Raw genomic sequence first — 26,895 nt, 5'->3', positions numbered from 1 at the left:
TCCCAGGTTGAAGTTCAGCTCATTTGAAAAAAAATGAAGGCCCAAGCTCAGCTGAAGCTGAAGCTGGAGCTGAGCAAGCTCAGATCAGGTCAAGCAATTTGAACTCATCTCTAAAAAAATTGAATCAAAGCTTTAACAGGGTGGGGCTGAAACCCTCTGCAACTTCAACAAGAGCCCAGGATCCTACTCCAATAGGGTACGGCTTCTTTTGTCTATCATGCAAAGAAAATTCTATACAAGTGTATTTCACAAACCTACTCAAGCTCAATGGTGCTAGATTTCGACCCTTTTGTCATATCAATTGTAAGTTTATTACAACAATTCAATGTGCGTCATCAGTGTGGCCAGTTGGATTGTGGAGAGGGTGCTGAGATGAAGGCACCAGATCAAACCCAGCTGGCACACAAGTGTGTCCGTTGCTTTTAGAGGTGGGCGACGTCAGGCAGGGTGGTCATGGACCCCACCCAGGGTTTTCCTTGCTTCAGCAAGAGTTTCTCATCATAAAAAAAACAAATCAAAGCGAGTCTTGCTCTATGGTGTCGACTATTAGGGTTAGGAAGCAAAAACTTCCCAAGATTATCAACTTATGAAACCAAGTTCAAGATAAAAATAATAAGGCAAGAATTTGTCACTATGACCAACGTTTCATAGAGACTGAAGAGTGCCCTCGAGGGAGAGACATGAGACACTGATCTAGCATCGAGAAGCAGTACACAATCACTATTTTCTTCCACCAACTGAGGTATGATTTATGCATATAGGAACTGTCAACATCTGTATGGATCAAGATCCAAAAACCAAACATACCTCAGGCCTGTGTCCAGCTGGACCTGGCTTGGGCAGCTCATTGTGTAGGTCTGGGATCAAACCTTCAAAATAGCAGACCCAAGCTAATCAGATAAAGCCCCTATTCTAACAAAAAAATTACAATATGAAACTAAATACCTTAAACAGATCATAGCTTGGAGCATCATTTGTCCATTATTGGATAATTCCTCTTTCTTGCTCTGATAATAAGCAATATCCCAGCCTAGCCTATTTTTTCAGGATTTTGATGCAGGAGCAACTTTGTGCTTCACATAAGCAAGTTCTTCCACCACGAAAGAAGCTCCTCTGTTGCACCTTGAGTTTTAAGTATACTCAAAAAAAAAATCATCCCACTCATAAAATGGGAATACATCTAATGGATGGAATATATGAAACCTACAATCAATATCATCTTCTCAAAATTTATTCAACAGCTGATACATGAATGACCTGTGAGGACCAGATTTATTATTGTTGATACAAAGTCATCACAATGATCAGTTGTTGACAATTGCTCAAATTATAAAATACAAGCTTCCTTAGATCATTTCCAGGTGCAACTGGTTTGTGGCTTCCATTACTCAGCCCCCTTGCTGGACTTGTAATTGTTCACAAGCTGCATTTGAACATCTTGAGACACTGGCAAATGCTCTTTGTACTCCATAGTAAACTCTCCTTTGCCCTGGATATGGATCAGCCAATTACACAATTGAACATAGAATGCCACACATGCATGCACACAAACACACACACATACACACACAACCTGAAAAATCAAGCAAACATAAAATATTGATACCAATTATAGCTAGAACTTTCATGAATCAATGTAAACAGGAATTTCAATGACATTCACCTGTGTCATTGAGCGCAGGGATGTAGAGTATCCAAACATGTTATTTAGAGGAACCTGTCAATAAAGACAAAAAAATGAGTCACCCAAAAGATGGCTCAAGATTTATACAAGAAAAGGAGAGCATTCTTATCTTTAAAATGATGCATATTGCAGATCAAACTGAAATTGCATATGCATCAGATGATAGCCAAAGATAGATTACATCAAGTAGCAATGGTGTGGGTAATAGAAAAAAACCACCAACGAATCCACTAGAACTAAACCTTGAAAAAAATAGGCCCTTAAGGTGAATATGTATCAGAAAATGGATGTAAACTGGATCAGATCACAAAGCAAAACAAATGCCAAAGTGAAGCATGTGCTGCGAATAAAAAACATAATACCCAAGATAGCAACACAACATAATACCCAAGATAGCAACACAAATATATTTTAATTTTGCATAATAAAGTGAAACAAAAGATGTATGAACTAAGAAGATTAAACATTTTTTTTCTGCTCATAATTCCATAATCAGAAAAAGCTGTGTATAAAGGAAGCTAGCAAAAGATGGAAAACTAAAGGAAACTAAAAATTATCCTGTACAGAATAACATGCTGAGAAAGCAGGATGGAGCTAAACTTTGAAACTGCCACACATAGTTGGAGCTTTTTATTGCAGGCTGAATTAAAAATACAGAAAAATGTAATACCCCAAGACTACCTCAGCTCTTTCCAATGAACTGACTGCTGAAGCTTGTTTATTGAACCGTGTGGGAGGTATGAGAGCAACAAATTTTGGATGGGTTATCAGGACTTTTAAAGTTCCGGGTGGGGTACCCCAATGAGCATACAAGCAGAAAGAATAGCAGCAACAACAGATGTGCTAAATGAGCTTATCCAAGAAAGAAATCAAGGGTAATTCTATGCTTATGAATCATATTTTCATATTAAAGAAATGGATAACAGTATTTACACACATGTGCAGTGATTATAGAATCATCACCATCCTGATCGTTACCAACGATTACACCTTTCCTCCTACAAATCAGAACCAAATTTTCAGTTCAAATTATTAATATAGACAAATAAAAAACATAGAACATTATAATAACTGACTCTGATAAAGCACATACTTGTTAATATCACCAGTAACAGAACCTTGGAATTCCGTTGGTACTTTCAACTCCACCACCATGGTGGGTTCCAATATGACTGGTTTGGCTGTCGCATAACACTGGTCCATCCAATGATCAATAAACAAAGTTAAAAAGGGGGAAAAAAGACAGAACTAAAATGCCTTGAAGAATTGTTTAAGATCTCTTAAACATGAGATAGAAAAAGGTTCTGAAAGGAATCAAGCAAAATGATTGTCGACATTTGCATAATTTAAACAAGAAAAGCAACCACCTGTCTAAATGCATAGATAGCTGCTAATTTAAAAGCAAGCTCACTAGAATCCACTGCATGAGATGCACCATCAGTCAAGACCACACGGATGTATTCAACTGGATGCCCTATTAGTGAACCACTGTATTGAGGAAAAGTAAACCGTTAACATAAATAGTTAATGTAACAATGTAGTCCTTTAAATATGTAAGCATAGAATGTGTTTTGTGACACCACTTACGAATTGCTAGCTTCTTTAAATCCCTTCTCAATTGCTGGAATAAAACTAGAAGGAATCACTTGCCCAATGATCATGTTCTCAAATTCAAACTTTGTAGGAGATCCAATTGGTAGTGGTTCAACATACCTGCCAGATTAAATAGAATGCACTGATTGACTTAAATAGGTGCACAAAGAATCATCCATTCTACTTCTACGCAAGAAATATTCAGAAAAGGATAACGAATCGATTTCTTGGGATAAAATTATAGCTGAATCTGAAGCATAAAAAATTATGAAATTCCCCAAGGAAAGATAAAGCTATGAGAGAACTGATTTGTGGAAGTTCCTCTGCGCTTTTACATTATAATAAAGAGTATATCAAGTCTGCTTTTCTTCCAGCTATGAAGACGGTCATAGCCATGGTTTGGAATCAGCCAAGGATGTGGCCAATTTAATTTCCACCAACTTAGAAGCACAAATTGTTTCCCTCTGACCAAATTCTACTGTCAACTCAAAATCATCTACAAGTGCAATATTTGAAAATATCATGATATTTTCAGAAAATACAAAAAAAAACCTGAAAAAAAATGACACCAAATATTTCCTGTTATCCAACATCACAAAAACAATACCTTCAACTTTTTATATTTCATATTTTCTTTATATCTATATAATTTATTGTAAGATTTTTCCCTCACCAAGAGAAATTTGATACTGACATTCATCGCAAGATGTCCAACAGCATAACACAGAAAAAAGAAATCCTAGTTTAAACCAAATAACAAAATAGTTAGACCCTGCAGGAACTTCAGTCCCAAGCAAAGATGTATAATGTGGGGCAAAAAAAAAATAGTTTTGTATTATTCCAAGATAACACAAAATTTACAAGTCAAATGAAGGTCCAATGGAAGCCCCACGAAATGCATCTCAAAGTATCAAAGTAGTTTCTTCCTATATCCTCATATGCTTACCCACAGACTCTACCATATTGTCCTTGTCCGCCACTTTGCTTTTTATGTAAATAATCAAAATCGGCACGCTGAGTGACAGTCTCCCTAAAGTTCACACGAGGTTTTCCGACAACTGCATCGACCTTTAAACAAATCAAAAAATAAAAAGGAATCAGAACAAAAAATAAATAAGAAAAAAAGTGAACCATCAAAACTGGAAAGTCAACCTTATACTCCCTTTTGATGCGCTCAACATATATGTCCAAGTGCAGCTCTCCCATTCCAGATATTATTGTCTATTAGGAAAAAAATTCAATGAGCTGCTTGAAACCACATAAAGTATCTTCAATCCAATTCACACAAGTGAAGATAACATGCCTGTCCACTCTCAGAATCTATACCAACACGGAAGGTGGGGTCCTCCTTCTGAAAGCGGTTCAATGCTTTCGAAAACTGATTACACATCCAAGCATCAATGAAAATTGTTAGTATGCACCGCTCCTCAAACAATAGATGATCACGGAGGAAGATCACTTGCCTGCCCTCCAGAATCTTTAGACACTGGTGAAACAGCCAAAGACATCACTGGCTCAGGGACATTCATTGAAGTCATAGTATATTTTATGGATCCATCAGTAAAGGTGTCACCTGATAACATACAAGTGGAAAAGAATAATAAGTTCAAAAAAAATCATGGCTAAATATAAGTTCAATAAAAGAGATTCACAGACTAAGAAAGCTCAGTAGAGAAAATGAAGAAAATAATCAATGATACATGCCAGATGCACAATCTACACCAAATACAGCAACAATTTGCCCAGCATGAGCTTCTTGAATATCCTGCAAATTCCAATAAATCAGATACTCTTCAAGTGTAATTAGCAATGTGACAAGCTGGACAAAAAAAATGAAAGGAAACACTACTAAAAGGCAATAGCACTAATGGTAACAATATAATCATAAAGACACAGAAAAAAAAAGGATCAAAAAGATTTGAGTCATGATAATATAAAAAACTGTAATGTATGTATCCAGTAGATAGACTAACCTCCATCTCATCAGAATGCAACCGAACTAGGCGAGGAACCTGAATAAATGATAATAATCAAATGCAAGTAAGTGCAAAACAGGAATCTTTCGCATTTACCCATTAAGAAGAAAACCAACAGGGTTACACAGAAACAATACAATTCAATAATTTGATTAATGTCAATATTGAGGCCAGCAAGAAGAATTGTGAATGATCAAATAGTATCCTTAGCTGCTAATTGATAACAAATATAGCTTCAGCTTCTACAAGACAATTGGCGCCGATTTTCACTAAAACCTAGGGGTGTTATTCAATGATGCACAGATACAAGGTAACAACCAGCCTAATGTAGATAGACATGAAAAAATGCCAGACCATGCATACGTGAGCACCAGAACCCAATTTCAGAATTTCAATGCATGCAAACATGGTCAGTGTAAGAATTGTACAGATTAACATGGCCTTTCTTCGAACAAATAAAAAAGAATATTACACATGATGCATGGAAACAATTTTTATTGTTCTCTTTCTTTCCTCCTGAATACATTTTACCAATATTTTGTGAATAACATTCCAAGAATGTGCAAACTTTCTGAAAATATCCCTAGATATTCCTTTTCAATAAATCCAAAAGCACAACATTTGTGATTTTGTGCATTGTGCATTGTGCACAAATACAGAGATATGTTAAATACCAACTCCTCTTTTTAATGTGTCATAATTGCATTTGAAAAGGGAGTGGATCCATATAGTTCCAACCAATGTCTGTCGTGGTTCTACAGACCAAAATTTGCCCTAGTAGGGGAATTATTGAGTTAATGAACCCTACAATGTTTTATGTGAGGGTACTTCACAAGGTGTCAGTAGCCGTCAATTCAGAAATGGAATTCTGTATGCCAATTTCAGCCTATCTTATTCATAGAAAAAACTAAAGGGGTTTCATTAAAAGCTTTTATCCACTTGATTCAAGTATATTTTTTGCAAGTGTAGAAATATGAAACCAGCTTCGTGCAATTTGGTCCAACAATATTAGATCAATTCCCATGTTTTCATATAAACATATGCATTTATGTTGTAGGAAAATCATTGATTCAAGATCAAAGATGAACGTCCAAAAGGTCCTAGATCTTATAACTCCTTCCATCTCTAATCAATAATTAGCACCAAGATGGAAATTTCATTTTAGACTTAGGCCACGTTTGGAAGCAAGAAAAACTCTCATAGGAAAAGAAAATTTTGCCTATGAGAAGTTTTGATATGATAATTTTTCTAAATGAAACATTTTCACTTGTTTGTGTAGCATGAGAAAAATAAAAGGAAAAATGTTAGAAAAATGAAGGGAAGAAGAAGAAGAGGAGGAGGAGGAATTGGTGGTGGTGATGATTCTTCTTCGTTGTCTTCTCCCTTTTGGGCATTGGCCCATCGATTGGCCCCATCCACGGCATTGTCTGCATAACTCATGGCTACGGCAACAACCTCCTTGGCCACGAGTGCTCCGACGACCTCCACTGCTACCTCGGTGACCTCCCAAAGATCACCTCCTCCTCCCTCCTCTTCTTCTAGACTGTTTGCGACTCCCCCGCCTACCTCAGCTTCCCACACTTCTATTAAATTGTAATCCATTATCATTGTAATGTCCATATATATATTTTATATATATAAAGAAAGATACATATACATATACATATATATATAATATATATGTATATGTATCTATCTTATTATATATATATATAAATATATATCAGCCGTAGGGGTATTTTAGTCTTTTTTATTTTTGCGCATATTCCATTTGGAATGTGCATGTAATTCCTTTTTATTTTTTTACCTTTTCTTTTTTATTTCTTTATTTTTTTATTTTTGGATTGCCTTGGGAGGGACCCAATATGATCGTTGGGCCCCTCCAACGGTCACATTTGTGACCGTTGGAGAGGCTCCAACGATCACATTGGGGCCTCTCCAAGGCCCCCTTTTTGTGTTATGAATAGGGGTCTTTTTGGAGCTTATGCTCTCCAAATTCTTCAATACAAACTCCTTATTTCTATGCTTGTGTGCATTTGTGAGATTTGGTGGATTATGCCTTTGTGCACAAGTGTTCTAAAGGGTTCTTATTGTGCATGTGTGCACGTGCTTATCGTCAAGAGTATTAAGGTCTTGATCATAGTATCTTGTTGAAGATACTTTTACAACTTCCCCTTTGGCAAGTGACGGCTGGTCCAACCTCATCTTCTCCGCCCCTCTCTTCGTCATGCCCGAAGACATGAAGTCCACCAAGTTCCATCTCTTTCTCTTTGTCTCCAACCCCCGGTGGTAGTGAGAAGGATGGTGGTGTAGTGGTGGGTGGCAGTGGTGGAGATGGATGGTGGTGGTGGTGATGGTGGTGAGATGGAGAGAGAGGGCCCATAAAAATTTTCTGGAAACATTCCTCACCCCTCTCCCTAGAGGAATGTTTCCTATAAAAAAATGTAACTTTTAGAAAAACTCTCTCAGAGAGAAATTTTCTCTTGTTTGGAAGGGTCAGAAAAACTGTACGAATTGTTCACGTTGTATCACTTTTCCTACATCTTTCCCACTTTCAAACATGCCCTTAATCAGCCAATCATAAATCCAATAAAATGTATTTTTTGTATTTATATTTTACATCAGAGTAGGAATTAGTAAAATAAAATATCTAACTGATGTCAAAACAAGTGATATGGTGGGGAACAACATATTCAAGACATGACTTACTTTAATCTTCTTGCCAGTATTAACATTGACCATAAAGTCACCCTTTCGTATGACACCCTGATAAATTCTGCCACAACAAAACAAATAGTATCCTGTCAGCATGTGCGAGCAACTCAATGTAAAAATAATATTAATTCAGCAAACAATGCCACTTCAGTTTGTAACATAATCCATACACAAATCAACCACCTAAGATATGTAAGCTGGCCGAAACGCCCTTCTTCCAACTTGAACGCTAGTGCAACAAGAGGTCCAACCGGAGTTCCTGATAGTGTAACCTACATCATATAAAACCCATCAGATACGCTTTAGTTCCTAATCTAGGCGATAAAGCTTGCAGCAAGAACACCGTAAAGAAACAAAAAAGTATTCTGGCTGCATTGTCATTAAATACGTTGTTTAGACCTTCTCTTCGTTCTTTGTTTGGTCAAGGGCATGATTATCAACTTCAGTGGGGCATGGCAAATAGTTTATCACCCCATCAAGAAGAGGTTGTACTCCCTGTACAAATTAGAACTCATTAAATTATATATGCATCTTCAACCTGAAAAGCACAATTAATTCCACATAAAAATTAAAATTTCCAAGAAACAAGACCATAAACATACTAATTCCCAAGCGAAAGTTTGTTGACATTCTAAAATTGATTAAGTCTATCAGCTCTATGATTCCTTGAAGAAAAACCACACTATGGCATATACTTTCTCCAAATGCAAAGAAAAGAAACAAGAATGAAGAATTACCTTATTTTTGAAGGCACTACCCATGAATACAGGAACAAATTTACGAGCTATTGTAGCCCTGCGGATAGCCATCTGATAGACAGATTTCAGGAGTGAAATATAAGTTAATAGATGATTTGCACAAGGAAAGAAATAACATTAGTGAACATGACGATAGGTATCATTAACTTATAATTGAGATGGAAAATCCCAAGCATGAGGGGCCTCAGTTAGGCATGCATCAGCTAACATAAACCACTATATTTTGGCATTGATACAGTAACTTAATCATATCCATTGTATGACACTTTGCAGCACATAAATGTGAAGCAAATCCACATGTGCTGCAGCACAGAAAATTAAAACTTATGCTCAAGCTATCTCAGAATATGACACTGGAAAGCAAATCAGGAACAATATGCAAAAGGATGAGAAGGAAAACTCATAAACCTCAAGATCACTAGGAGAGACTGGTTCATCATTGAGGAAAGCTTCAGCCAGTTTATCATCCACTTCAGAGACCAATTCTATAAGCTCGTGTCTCTTCTTTGCTACCAAATCTTCCAGGTCGAAAGGAACATCAGCAGTAACAACTTTTTCACTGCATAGTGCCAGAAAATTATTAAGCAAATAACAATTTTAAAAGTGCAATAAAGAATTTTTAGATTGTTAAATGACAAACCCGCTGTTTCCATGAAAGAAATAAGCTTTCAAATTAACAAGATCTACAAGCCCCTGAAAGTCTTCTTCCAATCCAATAGGAACTTGCACTGCTGCAGCATGATGCCTGAGTTTAGACCTTGCCTAGAATAGAAGAAGCAATAGATCAGGAGAAAAATAAGTGCATATGTATGTTAAGATCAAGGTTGCCAGACTAGGAAGCAGAAACGGGAAACGAAACGAGAAGCAGAAGCGAAAAGCGATGCATTTTAAAATGTATAGGAAGCAAAAAGTGAAGAATAAAAAAAACAATATAATAATTGAATGGAAATCAAAATGGAACGCAAATAAAAACTAAAATAAAAGTAACTATTCTTAAATTTTATGATTTTTTACTCTAAGCATTAAATTTTTAACAAAATCTAAAAACGATGACCGTAAATTTAGAGAAACATCATGGAACTAAGTGAGAAGCATAAGAGAAAAACCAGTGTTGTGAAAGACGTTGAGGCGTAGCGAGGCGCTCCACCAAAAACCGAGGCGAGGCGTAAGCCTCGAGGAGTAAAGAGTAAGCCTCAAAAAAAATTGAAAACCTAAAAAAAATTATAAAAAAAATATCTAAAAATACAAATAAATAAAGAAATGCTTTATTGATTAAATAACAATCAATAAGAAATAGAAAATCTCAAATAAGTACTAAAAAATATGAGATTAACATATAAAAGTAACTAAAAACCAGAGTTACCGGAAGCTTCTTAGATAGGTGGGAAGCTCGCTTCGGAAGCACGATACTCCACGCTTCCGAAACTTGACGAGAACCTCGATTCCCCCACGCTTCTCTTATGCTTTTCACATGCTTCATCTATTCTTCTTATATGTTCTCCTACTCAACTTTTCATATTTTTTTATGTGTTTTCTCTCGCTTCTCACTCACTTTCATGTGTTTTCTCTAAATTGGTAGTCATCATTTTTAGATTTTCTTAAAATTTTAATTCTTACACTAAAAAAATCATGAAATTTAATATTATCACTTTATTTTAGTTTTTATTTGTGTTTCATTTTGATTCTCATTCAATTCTTATATTTCTTTTTTAGTATTCCTCGCTTCCCGCTTCCTATACATTTTAAAATACATCGCTTCCGCTTCCCGTATTGTTTCCCGTTTTCGCTTCCTAGTCTGACAACCTTGCTAAAAACTGATTATATAACTGGAAAATATATGAGATTAACCCAAAAAAGTTAAAATATACTAAATAACTGATTACATAACTGAAATAACTGGAAAATATACGAGATTAACCGACAAAAGTTAAAATATATGAGATTATTCTAAAAAATATGAGATTAACATATAAAAGTGACTAAAAAATGATTACGTAACTGGAAAACACATGACATTAACCAACAAAAGATAAAATATACTAAGAAACCGATTACATAACTGAAATAACTGAAAAATATATGAGATTAACCAACAAAAGTTAAAATATATGAGATTATTCTAAAAAATATGAGATTAACATATAAAAGTAACTAAAAAACTGATTACATAACTGGAAAATATATGAGATCAACCAAAAAAAGTTAAAATATACTAAGAAACTGATTACAAAATTGAAATAACTGGAAAATATATGAGATTATTCTAAAAAATATGAGATTAACATATAAAAGTAACTAAAAACTAATTACATAACTGGAAAATATATGAGATTAACCAACAAAAGTTAAAATATACTAAGAAACTGATTACATAACTGAAATAACTGGAAAATATATGAGATTAACCTAGAAAAGTTAAAATATATGAGATTATTCTAAAAAATATGAGATTAACATATAAAAGTGACTAAAAAACTGATTACATAACTGGAAAATATATGATATTAACCAACAAAAGTTAAAATATATTAAGAAACTAATTACATAACTGAAAAATATATGAGATTAACCAACAAAAGTAAAAATATACTAAGAAACTGATTACATAACTGAAATACTGGAAAATATATGAGATTAACCTACAAAACTCTTATTGATTATGTCTCATAAGTCTTGTAAAAAAAAATATATATATATATATATATATATTTTGCGCCTTGAGGTACAAAGGGCCGCGCCTCATGGCGCGTTTTTGATAACATTAGAGAAAACACATAAACAACATGAAAAGTAGAGTGAGAGAACATTTAAGAATAATAGATGAACTATGTGGAAGGAGAAGCATGGGAGAATCGAGATTCTCATCAAGTTTTGGAAGCGAGGAGTATCGCGCTTCCAAAGCGAGTTTGCGGGAAACGGGCTTCCCACCTATATAAAAAGCATAATATATATATATATATATTATTTATAATGATGTAATAGGTTAATACCCTCTAGGGGTATTTTTATCATTTTATTCATGTAATAGGCATTGTCTATGTCACATGGGTGCGGGTGCGGGGGTGCGGCACTTTAAAAAAACTTGGGTGCGGGGGTGCGGCAAATATATATATATATATATATATATATATATATATAGTCCAAAAGTTGGACATAAATGACTCTGGATGCGGTCAACGCACCCAGGATCAGGTTGACCGCACCGGGTGCCGCACCCATGTCACATCGCGTCGACGCGGGTGCGGCACCCACTTTGCCGAGTCCCTGTGACATAGGGGACTGTACATTAGGAATAATTTTTCCCTTTTTTATTCTTTTTCCTTTTTTTGTATTTTCTCATTTAGAATTAGAGCATAGGCTCTATGGTCTTTTGAACATAGAGTCATTGGGGGCTCCCCAACTGTAATATCTCGCAAATTTTTACCTAATTATAAATTTAATAAATATATTTTTTATTAAATAAATATATTTTTGTGATAGAATAGAATATATATATTAGTGGTTGACGTTAATTGGATCCCGATATGGATCCTGGGCTCGCTGGCCGAGACCCATGATCCATATGTGTATGGATAAATAAGCTTTTAAAAAATTATATAATAACATTAGATAATATATATATAGATAGATATTATATATATTTTATTTAATTAGAGTTTTGATTGAAAAGATTTTTATTTTCTTAAGAAAATAAAATACTTTCTAAAAAGGACGTCCCATCAATAGGAGTCCTATTTTGGTTATAAGTAGGTGTGAGCCTCTCTCTCTCAATCACGACTTTGAGAGAGAGAGAGAAGGAATCCTTCAACGTTTCCTTCTCCTCTCTTCGTTGTTCGCATAAAAAAGGCATGGGTTCTTCTCTTCTTCCAATAAACGAGGGGCTAAGCATGGGTCGAACTACATAAGGTTAAGAAAGCTAAAACTGAAATCAAACCCATCTTGGTAAGGTTTTGGTTTCAGCAGGCTAGGGAAATCGCAGCCTGTATGGGTTTGGGTTTCGCAACAGGTTTTTGAACACCAAAAAAAAATATGATTAAAAGGATCTGTTTGGCCACATGTATGTTGTTTTAAGCTGCTGTTAGGCTTGCTTTTATTATGTATGCTGATTAGTTTTGGCTTGATCGGGTAATTTTTATAGGTGACGTCAGGCCACAAAAATATATACATATCTCCTTGTTTAAGTTTGGTTCTTGTAGGGTTATTGATCTAAACCCAAAGAATCTGCCCAGAAGTCAGATTCACATGGGTTATGATCAAGGGTTTATTTCTGATCAAGATTAATTTTGTTTGGGATTAAATGTATTGGGTGTGTGTTTCTTGGATTGGTTTCACGCTGGGCCATAATCAAAAGCTGTTTGTGTTGGGTTCGATTTTTCGGGTTCATCCTTAACCTGCATTTTTCATTGATTTGAATCCATGATGGGTATTTTGCTTTAAAAATTCAATATCTAACGTTCCAGCAAGAACAAATAAATATGATCATTGTTTTGTGTATGTTTGATTTCTGTATCTTTGCACAGATTTGTTGTCACACTTGACTGTCTTATTGAACATGTTCAGATTAACTCATGTAAATTCGTGTATGATGTGTTTAATGGCATGCTCATATTTTTTTTTTGTTTGATTTGGTAGCACATCAATGCCTATATTTAAGCTTTGAATCCATAAAGGCTGAATTGGTGGTCAGTCAAGGTTTGATGCTGCATCTGTTTTTTAGAGTAAAAAAGGGAGACCTGAATGGTTTCTTAGTTCTGAAAATGCACAGCAAGACCTGACAAAAATTTCAGTACATATTTATTCTCCTTTGGGTTATTTTCAAAGCTAAACATGATCAGTTTTCTGTTATTAGAAATCGCATAGGGGCTGACACTGAATTATGCCTGTCGGCATATCAGTTCTGGATTTCATATATATATATATATATATATATATATATATATATATATATATATATATATATATTAATGTTGGTCTCGGGTGGAATCTGATTAAGGTAGATAAAGCTGGATTTTGGGTCATTTACAGCTATGTTTTTGGTTAATAGAACAGTGTTTCACGTGAGTATGGGAAACCCAAAAGTTTTATAAATAACCCGAGTTTTCTTAGTCAAGCCAATCTGATCTTTTTGGAGAATCTGATAAATCTGTTTTTGTTTTATTATGTTAAGTCTGAATCAGTTTATATGAACCTAAATCTGTTAGTATAGATCAAATTTTATATCTAGTCATCAACTTGATTTGTTTTAGCTACCTATTGATGTCTATTGAAATTTGAATTCACTTAAGTTGCCTAAATTTGAATTTATTTAATCCAAGTAAATCTGATATTCATTAGAAATTGTTAAATCTGTTCTGTTTTGGATATTTAGTCTAATCTAAAATTAATAGATGTTGAATCTGATCGGTTATCAAAGTTTGGATTTCTGGCTAATACGATAAATCTGATTTGTTTGTTACAATATGCATTCATTGATGTGCTATAAATATGCATTGAAGTTGTACCGTGAACACAAACTTGTATATCTATGTGTGATTGTTGTTCACAAAAATATGCAATGTCATTTAAATGTTATTAAATTATGTAGTGGTTATGTATAAACTACTGATGGGCCTTTAAAGGTCAGGCGTATATGTTGTTTAATAACAAGTTTTAAATACATTACAAAACTGTTCTATATTGTTTTTAACTGTTGAAATAGACAAGCAAATGCCCGAATTTGTTAATGCATGTTGATTTGCATAACTGTTCTTTTGTAAAGAACCCCTTAATTGATTAAAAATGATAAAAGAGACCAAACAGTGTAATAATTGTTCTTCTTTGGTAGCCCTTTGAAATGGTGAAAACCTCGGATGGCAGTAATGGGGGACCGTGAGAATACTAAACGCCGTGTGCATTGTTTTTCCCAAGAACCCGATGAGTGATTCATGTTCCTAGCCACGGTTGTAGAGAACTTACGTCACTTTGCTTGAGATTAGTGTTAGACTCATCTGTAGTTATTGGTATACCGAAAAAGTGACGTCAACGGATGTTGATTTCCTTGTCGTCATGACATTAGGTGTTGATTTCTATTGTTCAGATTAATGGTATTGATACCTGACGTCGATTGAGGGACATGTATGTTAGAAAGTGACTTGGAATACGTTGGGTTCAATAATGAACTCATACTTATGCACGTGGAGTGCAAATATACCCATTAAAGGGAAACAACATAAGCACATAATGTGCTAACACATAAAACCCATAAAAAGGGAAAAATATGACATAAAGTCATAAGTTGCATATCATTGAAGAATAATGGAGAAGGGGTAAAAACCCCATTACAATGGAGCATAAGCTCCCTCAAGAATATGGAAAAACAAAGGGGGAGACCCCTATTTATAACACAAGAAAGGAGCCACTTAGGGGGCTCCCAAAGGAGTCGTTGGGAGCCCCCAACGGTCACATTTGTGACCGTTGGGGGCTCCCCAACGACTCTTTGGGGAGCCACCCTAGGTTGCGCAAACCACGAATAAGGAAAAAATAAAAAATAAAATAAAAGATAAAATTACAAACATATTCCAAATGGAATATGCGTAAAACTGGAAATGTCTAAACTACCCCTATGCCTATAAATAGAGAAATATATATTTTATATATATAATTAGGATAATACATATGCATATATACCATATATGAATATGTATTATACTTTATATATATAAAATATATATACTATTACAAATGTTGAATGATACATTTTAACACCCCCCCTCAAGCTTTGCGTGGGGGAACGAAAAGGTTGAAGACGGCAAAAAGAAGAATCTCAAAGCTTCAAGAGCCTTCAGAACGAATGCCATTGTAAATATCTTCCTCCAATGTCTTTATCGATGAGCACCTTCTATCCAAGGGACTTCCTTTTCTCTTATCTTCAAGATCCTGAGAAAAGAAAACAACAAAGAACAAGTAAAAAATACCTTTGCACTTTACTCAAAAAAGAACATTCCTAACAAGGTGCAAAATTTATGTATAATATGATAGTTACTTTAGCATGAAACGAAAAATTTAGAAAACCAAAGTTTTTAAATCATACATTATGTTAAAACAAAAATGAGCGGAAGCACATTATGCAAAAATAAATTGCAAGAATGCATAATGCATTCATAAGGTCCAACATTGGACAAATATAACCCCATAATGAGGAATAACAAAATGATCCATGAAGGGATACCACAAGAAGCCTACGAAGAGGCATAAAATACATATGCTTTATTGAATGAGAACCCAAGAAAGACCATAAAGAGCATATGCATATACTTATCATTAAATGAATTAATACTCAAAGAACTCATTAATGATCATGCTTCAAACATGTAATGAAGTGCCAAACAAGAGAAACAAAGTCTCCAAGCATACTTTAGGTAAAATAAACCCAAGAGTTCACAAGGTTTTTAAAATCATTTATGAAAGTCACACTTAATTGACAAAAAAAAACATATTTTACATATAAGGGTGGCAAAAACCATAAGCACTTAATATATAGATTAAATGCTAAGAAATCAACTTGATATGCATATCAAAAAGATGATTCACTTGAAAAACACAAGTCATGAATGGAATTTTGCAAATTTCAATAATAGTTCATCCATTACAAACAACTTCCTCATTAGTTCTCCAAAATCCCATAAATCAAGTGTATAAGCTACTAGATCAAGAATATAAAGCCATTAAAAGCCAAAGACACACACAAAGGTGTGTAAAAGAACCTCTTATCTACATATAATAATACTTGACATAAGTGCATCTACGACAAGAACAAGAGCATACATGCCAACATGGACTAAAAAGTATCTCTTGTCTACGTAAAAATACCCTTAAAACCAAGTATGTTCAGCTACTAGAACAAGAGTAATAAGCCAACCATGGGCTAACACATAATACATCTCTTGTCTACATATGATGGCACTTGAAATGAGTGAAATAAGCCAACCATGGGCATACATCTAAGCGACTAGAACAAGGACACAAACGCCAACATAGGCTAAAAATCACACCATGATGTGAATCAACGTGTCTTGTCTACATATAAAAACACTCAAGACAAGTGTGTTCAGCTACTAGACCAAGAGAGCAAAAAGCCAACAAAGGGCTAAAAACACACGAAGGTGTAATAAAATTCTTGTCTACATATGATGACACTTAGATAATGGGCATAAAAGGAAAAGACTTTTGAGGCAATAAACTTGTAATGAAAATAAACCTCAAATAAAACAATACTCCTTTTAAAATGAATTCTCATAACAATAACATGCATGTAAAAAATATCTTCAACAAGATACTATAATCGATAAAATAAAATTCTTGAGAACAAATGTGTGAACATACACACACCAAGAACACTTAGAATACTTGTGCAAAATCACAAGAACACATGTGCACAACATACGGAATCACAAATGTGCAAATGCACTCATAAGATTCATAAACAAATAAAAGGTTGGGCTATAATCCCAAAACATCTTGATTTTAAATGTACCTTAAAACATTTAAGGTTTTCAAATACCATATGTCCATCACATTTACTTAGAAGCATCCATAATATCAATGGCACAAGAACAAACTAGTGACACACTCATATATCAAATCATTCTAGAGTCCTAAGGTGCCCATAACTCACCTCAACCGCCATCTATAATATGGTAAGTGGACAATCTAAAAAGACATAACAACGAGTGTCACACTCATAATTAGAGATCATATACCAAATCATTCTAGAGTCCCAAGGTGCCCATAACTCACCTCAACCACCATCTATAATATGGCAATTTGGACAATCTAAAATGATATAACACGAGGTGCCCATAACTCACCTCAACAAAAACAATGATGCATTAAATAACATGTGATGGACAAACATAAATGCCACAAAAGGGCAATAAACACATAAGGAATCATTTTCCAAATAAAAAATTTTTACAAAGAGGACCGATTAACAAATTGAATCAAAGGTCCAATATAATCCATCAAAACAATTTTGCATAACCACGAATTATGCTTAATCTTCAAAAGAAGTCTTGTACACCAAAAAAGGCTTACTATGCAACATAACATGAAATATTAAGCAACATCATGTGTATGAACCGATTTGGAACAAATAAGCCTTAACTATGAAAGACATAAGGTGCAATTAAACAGTGAAGTTGGTGAAGTTCAAAAATAACAAACTTAGGCCAATATAGGCATTCATAAAGATGGTGAATTTCGAAAAACTTATGAAATCTACTATTTCAACTTAAAAATGATAAACAATCATGAAATCTTCATAAAAGAGTATATACTCACAAGAAGATTATAAGGACCGAAAGGCTCCTTAAGGAGAGTTTGAACAAACAAACATATACAACTCCCAAAGAAGGAGAAAACTCCATTAAAGTGGAAGAAATCCCAACAAAATAGATTCATTAACAAAACCTTATGATAAATAAGATTGTACTATGGCTTAAATAAAAAGTAAACATTTATTGAGGAAAAATTTAACACTCTTAAGTTTTATCGAAAAACATGACTTAATAGATTATTACCTACTCCTAATGAAATAAGTACACAATAAACATTAGTGAAGACCATAACTTTTGTAATGAAATATGCGGAAAAGCAAAAGAGTGCATTAAGCACTTACAACATTCACTAATGAACAAACAAAAGGGCAAACACCAAAACCCACAAGAGACAATCACAACATAAAAATATAAATGTCTCTTATTGAAAAGAGAGAGAACTCTCTAAATGTTGAAAACATCCTTAAGAGTGTAAAGATGGAAAGAAAATCACCATATTCCATAAGACCATTTTAAAACTTAATTCAACCGGTATTAAAAAAAAAAACTTTCTTAATTAAATGTTGCTCATATAAAACGGACACATAATATGGAATTTTTCATATATGCCAAACATTTTTCAAAAAACTATATTTCACAAGCATTTTAATCTTAACATACCTTTCTTTAAAGACTAAACATTCATATAAAGGTATTTTCATAAACAAGGTTAGGTTTAAAATGTAAATTCAAAGTTCCAACGGTCATAAATTTTTACCGACCCATTAAAGCAAGTTTTGAGCAATCATATATCTAATTTTTCGCCAAACAAGTTATCATTTAAAGTTTTTCAAAGAAAAACATACGAAAACGATTTAATGGAGTAGCAAGAAACTCAAAAAAGACATAATGACAAAAATCACACATAAAGAAAAGAACATATTTCATTCTTCATACAATACTCAAAGAAATAGAATGCATACCGAATAACTATAAGAAAGACAATAGAGAGAAATGAATACTTCACCATTTTTCTTTAACAAATTCTTGAATATCACGCTTCCCGATGCACCAAAGAGCAACTCGATCTCAACCTTGCTCTGATACCATGTTAGAAAGTGACTTGGAATACGTTGGGTTCAATAATGAACCCATACTTATGCACGTGGAGTGCAAATATACCCATTAAAGGGAAACAACATAAGCACATAATGTGCTAACACATAAAACCCATAAAAAGGGAAAAATATGACATAAAGTCATAAGTTGCATATCATTGAAGAATAATGGAGAAGGGGTAAAAACCCCATTACAATGGAGCATAAGCTCCCTCAAGAATATGGAAAAACAAAGGGGGAGACCCCTATTTATAACACAAGAAAGGAGCCACTTAGGGGGCTCCCAAAGGAGTCGTTGGGAGCCCCCAACGGTCACATTTGTGACCGTTGGGGGCTCCCCAACGACTCTTTGGGGAGCCACCCTAGGTTGCGCAAACCACGAATAAGGAAAAAATAAAAAATAAAATAAAAGATAAAATTACAAACATATTCCAAATGGAATATGCGTAAAACTGGAAATGTCTAAACTACCCCTATGCCTATAAATAGAGAAATATATATTTTATATATATAATTAGGATAATACATATGCATATATACCATATATGAATATGTATTATACTTTATATATATAAAATATATATACTATTACAAATGTTGAATGATACATTTTAACAATGTATAGGACACAATTAATAAAATACAAAATTATGTGTTAAGATATCACCGAGAACTGCTTTGAACCTCGAGAATTTGGGCCTTTTGATTATCCATGGGTTTTATACAAGTGAAAACTTAAATGTGTTGCATTTAAATAAGGACATGCATACAAAAAAATACTGATAATTAAAGTTAAAAAGTCATTCATGCATGTTGCATTGATTCATGCATCCCTAAAATGTTTAATTTAGCATGAGATTGTTGGTTGTTTAAATTGAACTGCTTATATTGCAAGCATGTTCAGAATATGTGATATTAGTAGAACCCTCTTAAACTAATGTTTGATTTGATTTATATTATTTTTCTTACTATTGAATTTTGAGAGGGTCTCGTACGAGAGCTTTGGTTCTTACCTCGTTTTTAAAAACCTTTTTCAAGTAATGAGGCACAATGATAGTGGAATCGGTTTGTTGGAGGGATCGAGAGTTATGTTTTTGGTGGACTGTATTCTGACAAGTTGGGAGTTTATTGTTTTGAGGAACTTGTTGAACCCTAAATAAGGACTTTTTAATTAAATTCAATTCAATTTAAATTCATGATTTGATTTATTATATATGTGGGATGTATGTTGGGTTGTGTATATTAAATCTGTAATGCGCCCCGAGTCCCTAGGATATCTTTCCGTAATGTTTTAAAATTATTTATTCATTTAAAAAAATCGCAAAAATTGTGAAGCTTAGTTTGTGGTCGTTATACCAACGGTCATAACTCTCATATGGTCGCCCTCTCTCTTGTATGTGCATAAATAGGGGCTTTGTCCCCTTTTATTCCTTGATGCTTCTCTTAAGCATTCATTCTCAATAAAATATATATTTTTTATATTCTTGTGTTTCTCTTTTTAATTCTTTGTTGTCTTGTATGCGCTTAGAGCTTGGGCAGTCCCTTTGTGCTCTTGTATTGTCCCTTAGTTGGACTTGTGTATGTGCATGTGCACTTTGTGTTTATGATCTTGTAAGCTCTTAGAGGCTTTTGTTTTGTATTTTCGCATATTTCATTACATGGTACCAAAGCCAAGAAATCTTCCTCGATATTTTGCCTTTTTTTAGTCTTGGGATTTTTTGGTTCAAGTTTGTACTTCGTGAAGGTTCGTGATCGTTGTGCAGCTTGGATTCAAGGGAAATCTTGAACTAGATGACAAGGAGTGTCACAATCGTGCCCTTTTAACATGGTCTTCTATTATGAAGCATCATATTTGGCGGAAAGGTTTGTGGGGATTAATGGATGGTTCCAATCCGGAGCCTAAACTAGTCTTTACCAAGGTAAAAAACGAAAAAGAAGTTCCTCTTTCGAATGGAGAAAAGACAAAAGTCATAGCTAGCTATGAGAAAAAACGGAAAGAACGGAGAATGGAACATGCCAAAATCATGTTTTGGCTTATTAATAGTGTAGATATTAAGAAATGCTAAAGTCTTGCAAAGTTTGAGCATACTAACAAAGCATGGGAATACCCCAAAAATATGTATTCCCTCGAGGATATTGCTTATGTGTACAACTTATTAGACAAAGTTCGAACTATGACTCAAGGAGAGAAAAGTATTAGATAATAATACAAAGAGGTGTCTAAATTTTGGAAAGAATCGGCTCTTCTTAAGCCAAAATGGCATTCCTCCAAGGATATTGAACTCTGACAAAAGCAAATTGATACAAAGTACTTTTACCAATTTATAAATGGTTTGAGAACAGAATTTAGGTCAACCAAATTGGCTCACGTTCATAAAGGAAAAATTCCCTCTATAGTAGATATCATTGAAGAGTTAAGTATGAAAAAAATGTGTCTAAAGACGTATTACCAAGAATGAAGAAAATTATGTTTTGGTCGTCTCTAGGTCAAGATCTTACACTCGTGAGTATAAACCACCACACTTTGGGAGACAAGGAAATAAATATGACAAAAGAAAAGTCATTTATGATTGGTATCATGAACATAGGCATATTAAACCTATGTGCTCTAAGTTAAGAAGGGAGGACAAGAACTACATGGAAAAGAAGGTGGTTGTGATTGATACAACTCTCAAGACATCCAAATCCTTATCTCAATTAGTTGAAGTTCTTCAACCCTTTCTTAGAAGATCATCTTCTTCAACTGGAGTCACGGTCTCATCCTACTCTAACCCCGGCAAATTTTCTTGGCTCCTTGATTCTAGTGCATCTTTTCGCATGACCCCAAATCATGATATTTTATCTGAATGCCATAACAACTCGAGTCAAAAGTTTTTGCGACAAATGGTACATCTCTTTAAATCGAAAGAATAGAAAATTTAAAAAAAAAATCAAACTCAAAAAGGTTCTTTATCCCAAAAATTAGATGCATTCCTAAATTAAATTTAATTCTTTTATTTATCTCTCAAATATCTAATTATGGTTGTAATATCTCCTCTTCAAATGAATGTTTGGTGCAGGATCGACAGTCACAGAAGTTGATTAAGTAAGGCCTTAGAGAAGGAGGTCTCTACTATATGATTTTTTTAGAGATACCCAAAGATATTTTTTGTTGTAATGTGCAAAAAATTGGATTTAAATTTATGGCATAAAAAATTAGGACATTCAAATGTATCTAAAATCCAATATTTTTCAAATTTGAAAAAAAAATTTAATGTTAATAATTTTACTTATGAAGACTCTGTTATGGGGAAAAATGAAGAGATTACCATTCAATAATAGAACTTTTATTTTGTCTAGATCTCTTGAGTTAGTTCCTTCAAATGTTTGGGGTCCAACACCAATTTTGTCGAAAGGTGGATATGTATGTTACATTATATTTGTGGATGACTTTACTAGATATACTTTTCACGAAAGAACAAATCACATCGAGATGGATTGCCACTATGTGCTTCACCAAACATCTCTCTTCCCCTAGGTTTCATTTCCTTCTAGGCAAACTTTCAGTGATTAAACTGTAAGTAAGAGGGAGAATATTAAATTTTATATATATATATATATATATATATATATATATATATATATATATATATACATAAATATATATATATATATATTATTTTTTTCTTTCTTTCTTTCTTTCTTATGACTTAGTAAACCTAAGTTGACTAGGTCCCAATGACTAGAAATCCAGCCATTGGGAGGTCCCTTTGTCTCTCACTCTTTTAACCCTCTCTACTCCCCCCCTTGTGTATATAAATAGGGGTCTTCTCCTCCTTGTAAAAGTATGCTTTTTGCATACTTATGATATTCAATAAAGTGTTATTATTTATATTGTGAGCCTTGTTGTATGTACCCCTTTGTTGGCTTTGTGAGTGTGTTCCTTAGAGAACACTTTTGTGTTTATTCACTTGTTATTGGTGAACACTTTGGTTCGTGATTGAAGGCTTCTTTGAATCTTTACAATGCTAACCAAGATCAATGCAAATATGTATTATTCTCTTTCAAACCTTATATAGCATCACTAAGATGCTGAGACTCAATAAATTACAAAACAATAAGGTTCCCATTTTCCTTTGCTCATAGATTTTCACTTTCATACACGATTTTAGCTTTATATTAGCAAAGGAGAAAATGAAAGACTAAGCAAAATGCAAAGTACACGAAAAATGAAATTAAGGAAAACACAGATATTGGCATGGATTTGAAGTTTTATTTTCTACTAATGTGAAAACTAACAAAACAACACACTTCTGAACACGCACATACACCTATGTATATGTATGTAAGTTTATGTCTCTATGTATGTAGACAGATAGGAAGTCAGTCCATTCATGTGTGTGTTGTGTATGTATGATCTAACTTATTATATGTCAACACACACACACACATGCATGCACATCCATACACATGCATACAGACCCACACACACACACACATACACTTGCAAAAACACAAGCACACACACACACACACACAGATAAAAGCAGGTGCTATCAATGTCTGTGGTCATAAATGAGAAGATCAAACTTTTCTGCCTGTCACAATTCTATAAATTCCAGCTTTCCAGATGAATGCTTTACATTAATTGTAATTAACTCAATAAAGGTACTGTTCATTCAACGGTCTTCCCAAAAACTTCAATTCCCATAGGGATGATGGATTCACTAGTCATTTTCTCACAGACACAAGGGATGGTTGGAACAAGCTAAAAATTCTCTGCCACTGATTCCCACAATCAGGATACAAAACCAATGTTAAGTGCATGTAAAGTTGAGAAAAGGTTCTCATATTTATCTAGTTTACACAAAACCACAACCATGTCATGCCAGATATGTAGTGGCTCACCTTGGGAACCAAAATAACAAGTACAGTAATTAAATTGAGCTGTTAATCAAATTTTCTATCTCTTTTTACCCATAAATACCTGGCCAAGAACTTTCCAAGGATCAGCCCCCATTCGATCAAGTTTGTTTATAAATGCCAGTCTTGGGACTTCATATCGACGCATCTGGCGATCAACAGTTATGGATTGACTTTGCACTCCACCAACACTACAGAGGACAAGTATGGCACCATCAAGAACACGCAATGCCCTTTCTACTTCAATGGTGAAATCCACATGACCAGGGGTGTCAATTATATTAACCTACAAAACCACAGAAAACTATCTCCAATTAGAATTGGTTGCATAGAAATTAATCATATTAACCTACAAAGACACAGTAAGCTATATCCAATTAGAGAGCTTAGGACTAGTAGCATAGAATTTATCCATAGGCATGAATTAGGAATTGGAAACAGCAACAAACACATCGGGAGGATTCCGTCTTTTCTTCATTCTTTCTGAAGCAATTTGACAAATGAAATGAAAAGCATACAAGAGAAATATCTTCCCTAGGGGGGATTTGAATATACCCACTCATCCACAGAAGGATAAGCTGGGATTTTCTAATGTGATGCAATACACAACATCTAAACTCATCCCATTTTTTGCAGATAAATGGATGCACCCAAAAACCGGCTTTAGTGTGATTTTCTGAAGGATAACCAACACATCCTGTCAATCGTCATAGAATCTCAAAACCCATCATATGAACCAAAATTGTGGGTAATAAAGATATTAAGCAGCTCTTTCGATGCACCACTTTACCTACAAAATTGTGACACAATTTGGGTTTCTCTTGGTGCTTTGTTATCCAAGCTTTTCACAATTTTATCAATAAGTGGATGCACCAACTTATCCAGAACTTCTGTATGCAACCATTTGACCAAAAAAGTGCGTCAAGTTGGGATATTGCATCGCGTAGTTACCATCCGATATCCAAACACGTTTTCCACATTTATGGATAAGTGGGTGCATAGAAATACTCCCGAAAATCAAGAAAACTTAAGAGAGAGAGAGAGAGGGCGGACCTGGTAGTCGTTCCAGGTGCAGTAGGTGGCGGCGGATTGGATGGTGATGCCCTTCTCCCTCTCGAGGTCCATGGAGTCCATCTTGGCGCCGACGCCGTCCCTCCCCCGAACCTCGTGGATCTCGTGGATCCTCCCCGTGTAGTAGAGGACGCGCTCGGTGAGCGTCGTCTTGCCGGAGTCGATGTGCGCCGAGATACCGATGTTGCGCATCCGCTCCATCGACTCCTTCCACCACGCCGATGGGGACTCCTTGGAAGCGGCGGAGGACGATGACGAGGAGAAGCCCCTTCGGACACACCACCCACCTCGGCCTCCTCCTCCTCCCCCCACCCTCACCACGAGAAGGATGGCCCTCTTGCCACCACCCATCTCTCTCTCTCTCTCTCTCTCTCTCTCTCTCTCTCTCTCTCTCTCTCTCTCTGCCGCAGCTGGTTGGGGCAGGCTCGAGGGCGACGGCGGGAAGAGCAAGGGAGCCTTGAACCCCAACTCCCCCAAAGCGTGGACTCACATGTGGTTTAAGGGCATCTGCTCCTACTAACGGGTCGGATCCTGGTTAGATCCGGATTCAGGTTAGCAGTAAGTTATTAGCAACCAAAGACGGTCTAGATCGCTTGTTCTGAAAAGCTCACTAGGCTTGTCAACTTGCTGGGTATAGGGGTGTTAAGGGGTTGGGCCTCAGCAAGAATTGGGTGGATTCGAATTTGGATCTAATTAGGAAGTACTGATAACAGGTCCAGAGACTCGAGTCCAACTGAATCTTTCACAAGAAAACCATACCCAGATTCAATAAGAATTACGCAAATCAAACTTGAGAGGGTGGTGTATGTTCCCCCCGATGATTCACTGAATCCCACGTCTGTGTTCGGGGCTTTGAATGAGCACCACGTATACAAGCACATGGGGCTCGTATTCCCGTGTATGTTGACATAACTTTGCATCGGACTTTGGTGTTGTTGCAAAGACTTAAGTACCCTTTCTTGCTATTCTTCTCATAAAGTGATGGTTTGAGAAAATGAAAAAAATGTCTTTCATTCAAAAAAGAAAAAACAAACAGTTCAAAAAAAGGACAAACATGTTCTCCATCCAGAAAGTCGAGGATGATGTTGACTCCTCAAAGTCTTCTTTTTCTTTCTCCGTAAAACACTGTAAAACTCTCTCTTTCTCTAGAGAAGAAATCAAGAGAGGATTCTTGAAAAGACTTAAGTGCCCCAAAGATGATTATTTAAGACTCAGTCTTTGCACTGTAAGATTATCCGAGAAAGGAATCTCCCCTGGAGGAGGCCATGAACATCAACCCTCTGACTCCATTCTCTTTCTGCTTCTGTGCACATCCAGCAGAAGATCCTACATTGCTCCATCAAGCACCGACTGACCTGCACATTGACTCCTGTGGAACCTGATTTAGAGTTTTTGCCCTTACAGGAGGGAGGTTTGGGGGCACCTCCCAGCGTGGGTAGCATCATTCAACTTGAAGAGTTGTGGAGTCTGATTCAAAGTTTTTACCCATTCATATTTTAAGGCATTAGATCTCATGTTTGAACATTCACGCATGTGCAGTTTGCTTTCATCATATTCAGTTGCTTTCTATATTATACTTTGAATTCTGGTGCATTTTAGATTTATTGATTTGTATATAACCATAGCTCATTTTAATCTGGATTTTTTACTGCAACTTCATCCATATGTCTTCATGCTCTCCGCCAAAAATCAGATCATTCTGAGTTTGTTTGACCTACTTTAAAAATCAATATTCAAAACCTGTTATTTTGCACCGTCAGGATTTTAGCAGAATCAGGACCAACT

At 35.0% G+C, this 26,895-nt stretch overlaps 1 protein-coding gene across 1 annotated transcript; it reads right to left on the bottom strand.

Moving 5' to 3' along the window:
• Positions 1-1,195: 1,195 nt before the first annotated feature.
• LOC149834231 (elongation factor G, mitochondrial-like) lies at positions 1,196-25,605 on the bottom strand. The gene is made up of 20 exons (XM_090011284.1): positions 25,093-25,605; positions 24,104-24,325; positions 9,367-9,488; positions 9,135-9,285; positions 8,706-8,777; positions 8,368-8,463; positions 8,152-8,240; positions 7,963-8,029; positions 5,251-5,289; positions 4,982-5,042; positions 4,741-4,850; positions 4,581-4,655; positions 4,430-4,498; positions 4,224-4,345; positions 3,272-3,397; positions 3,052-3,172; positions 2,778-2,878; positions 2,622-2,682; positions 1,664-1,717; positions 1,196-1,489 (listed from the first exon to the last, which is right to left on the bottom strand). The coding sequence occupies exons 1-20, from the start codon at positions 25,459-25,461 to the stop codon at positions 1,385-1,387; spliced, it is 2,232 nt and encodes a 743-aa protein (XP_089867410.1). The 5' UTR covers positions 25,462-25,605; the 3' UTR covers positions 1,196-1,384.
• Positions 25,606-26,895: the final 1,290 nt, after the last annotated feature.

The sequence above is a fragment of the Nuphar pumila genome, chromosome 6, assembly GCF_984573655.1.
Source record: "Nuphar pumila chromosome 6, dmNupPumi1.hap1.1, whole genome shotgun sequence".
Classification (NCBI taxonomy): Eukaryota; Viridiplantae; Streptophyta; class Magnoliopsida; order Nymphaeales; family Nymphaeaceae; genus Nuphar; species Nuphar pumila.
This window is presented reverse-complemented; position numbering and strand designations above follow the sequence as displayed.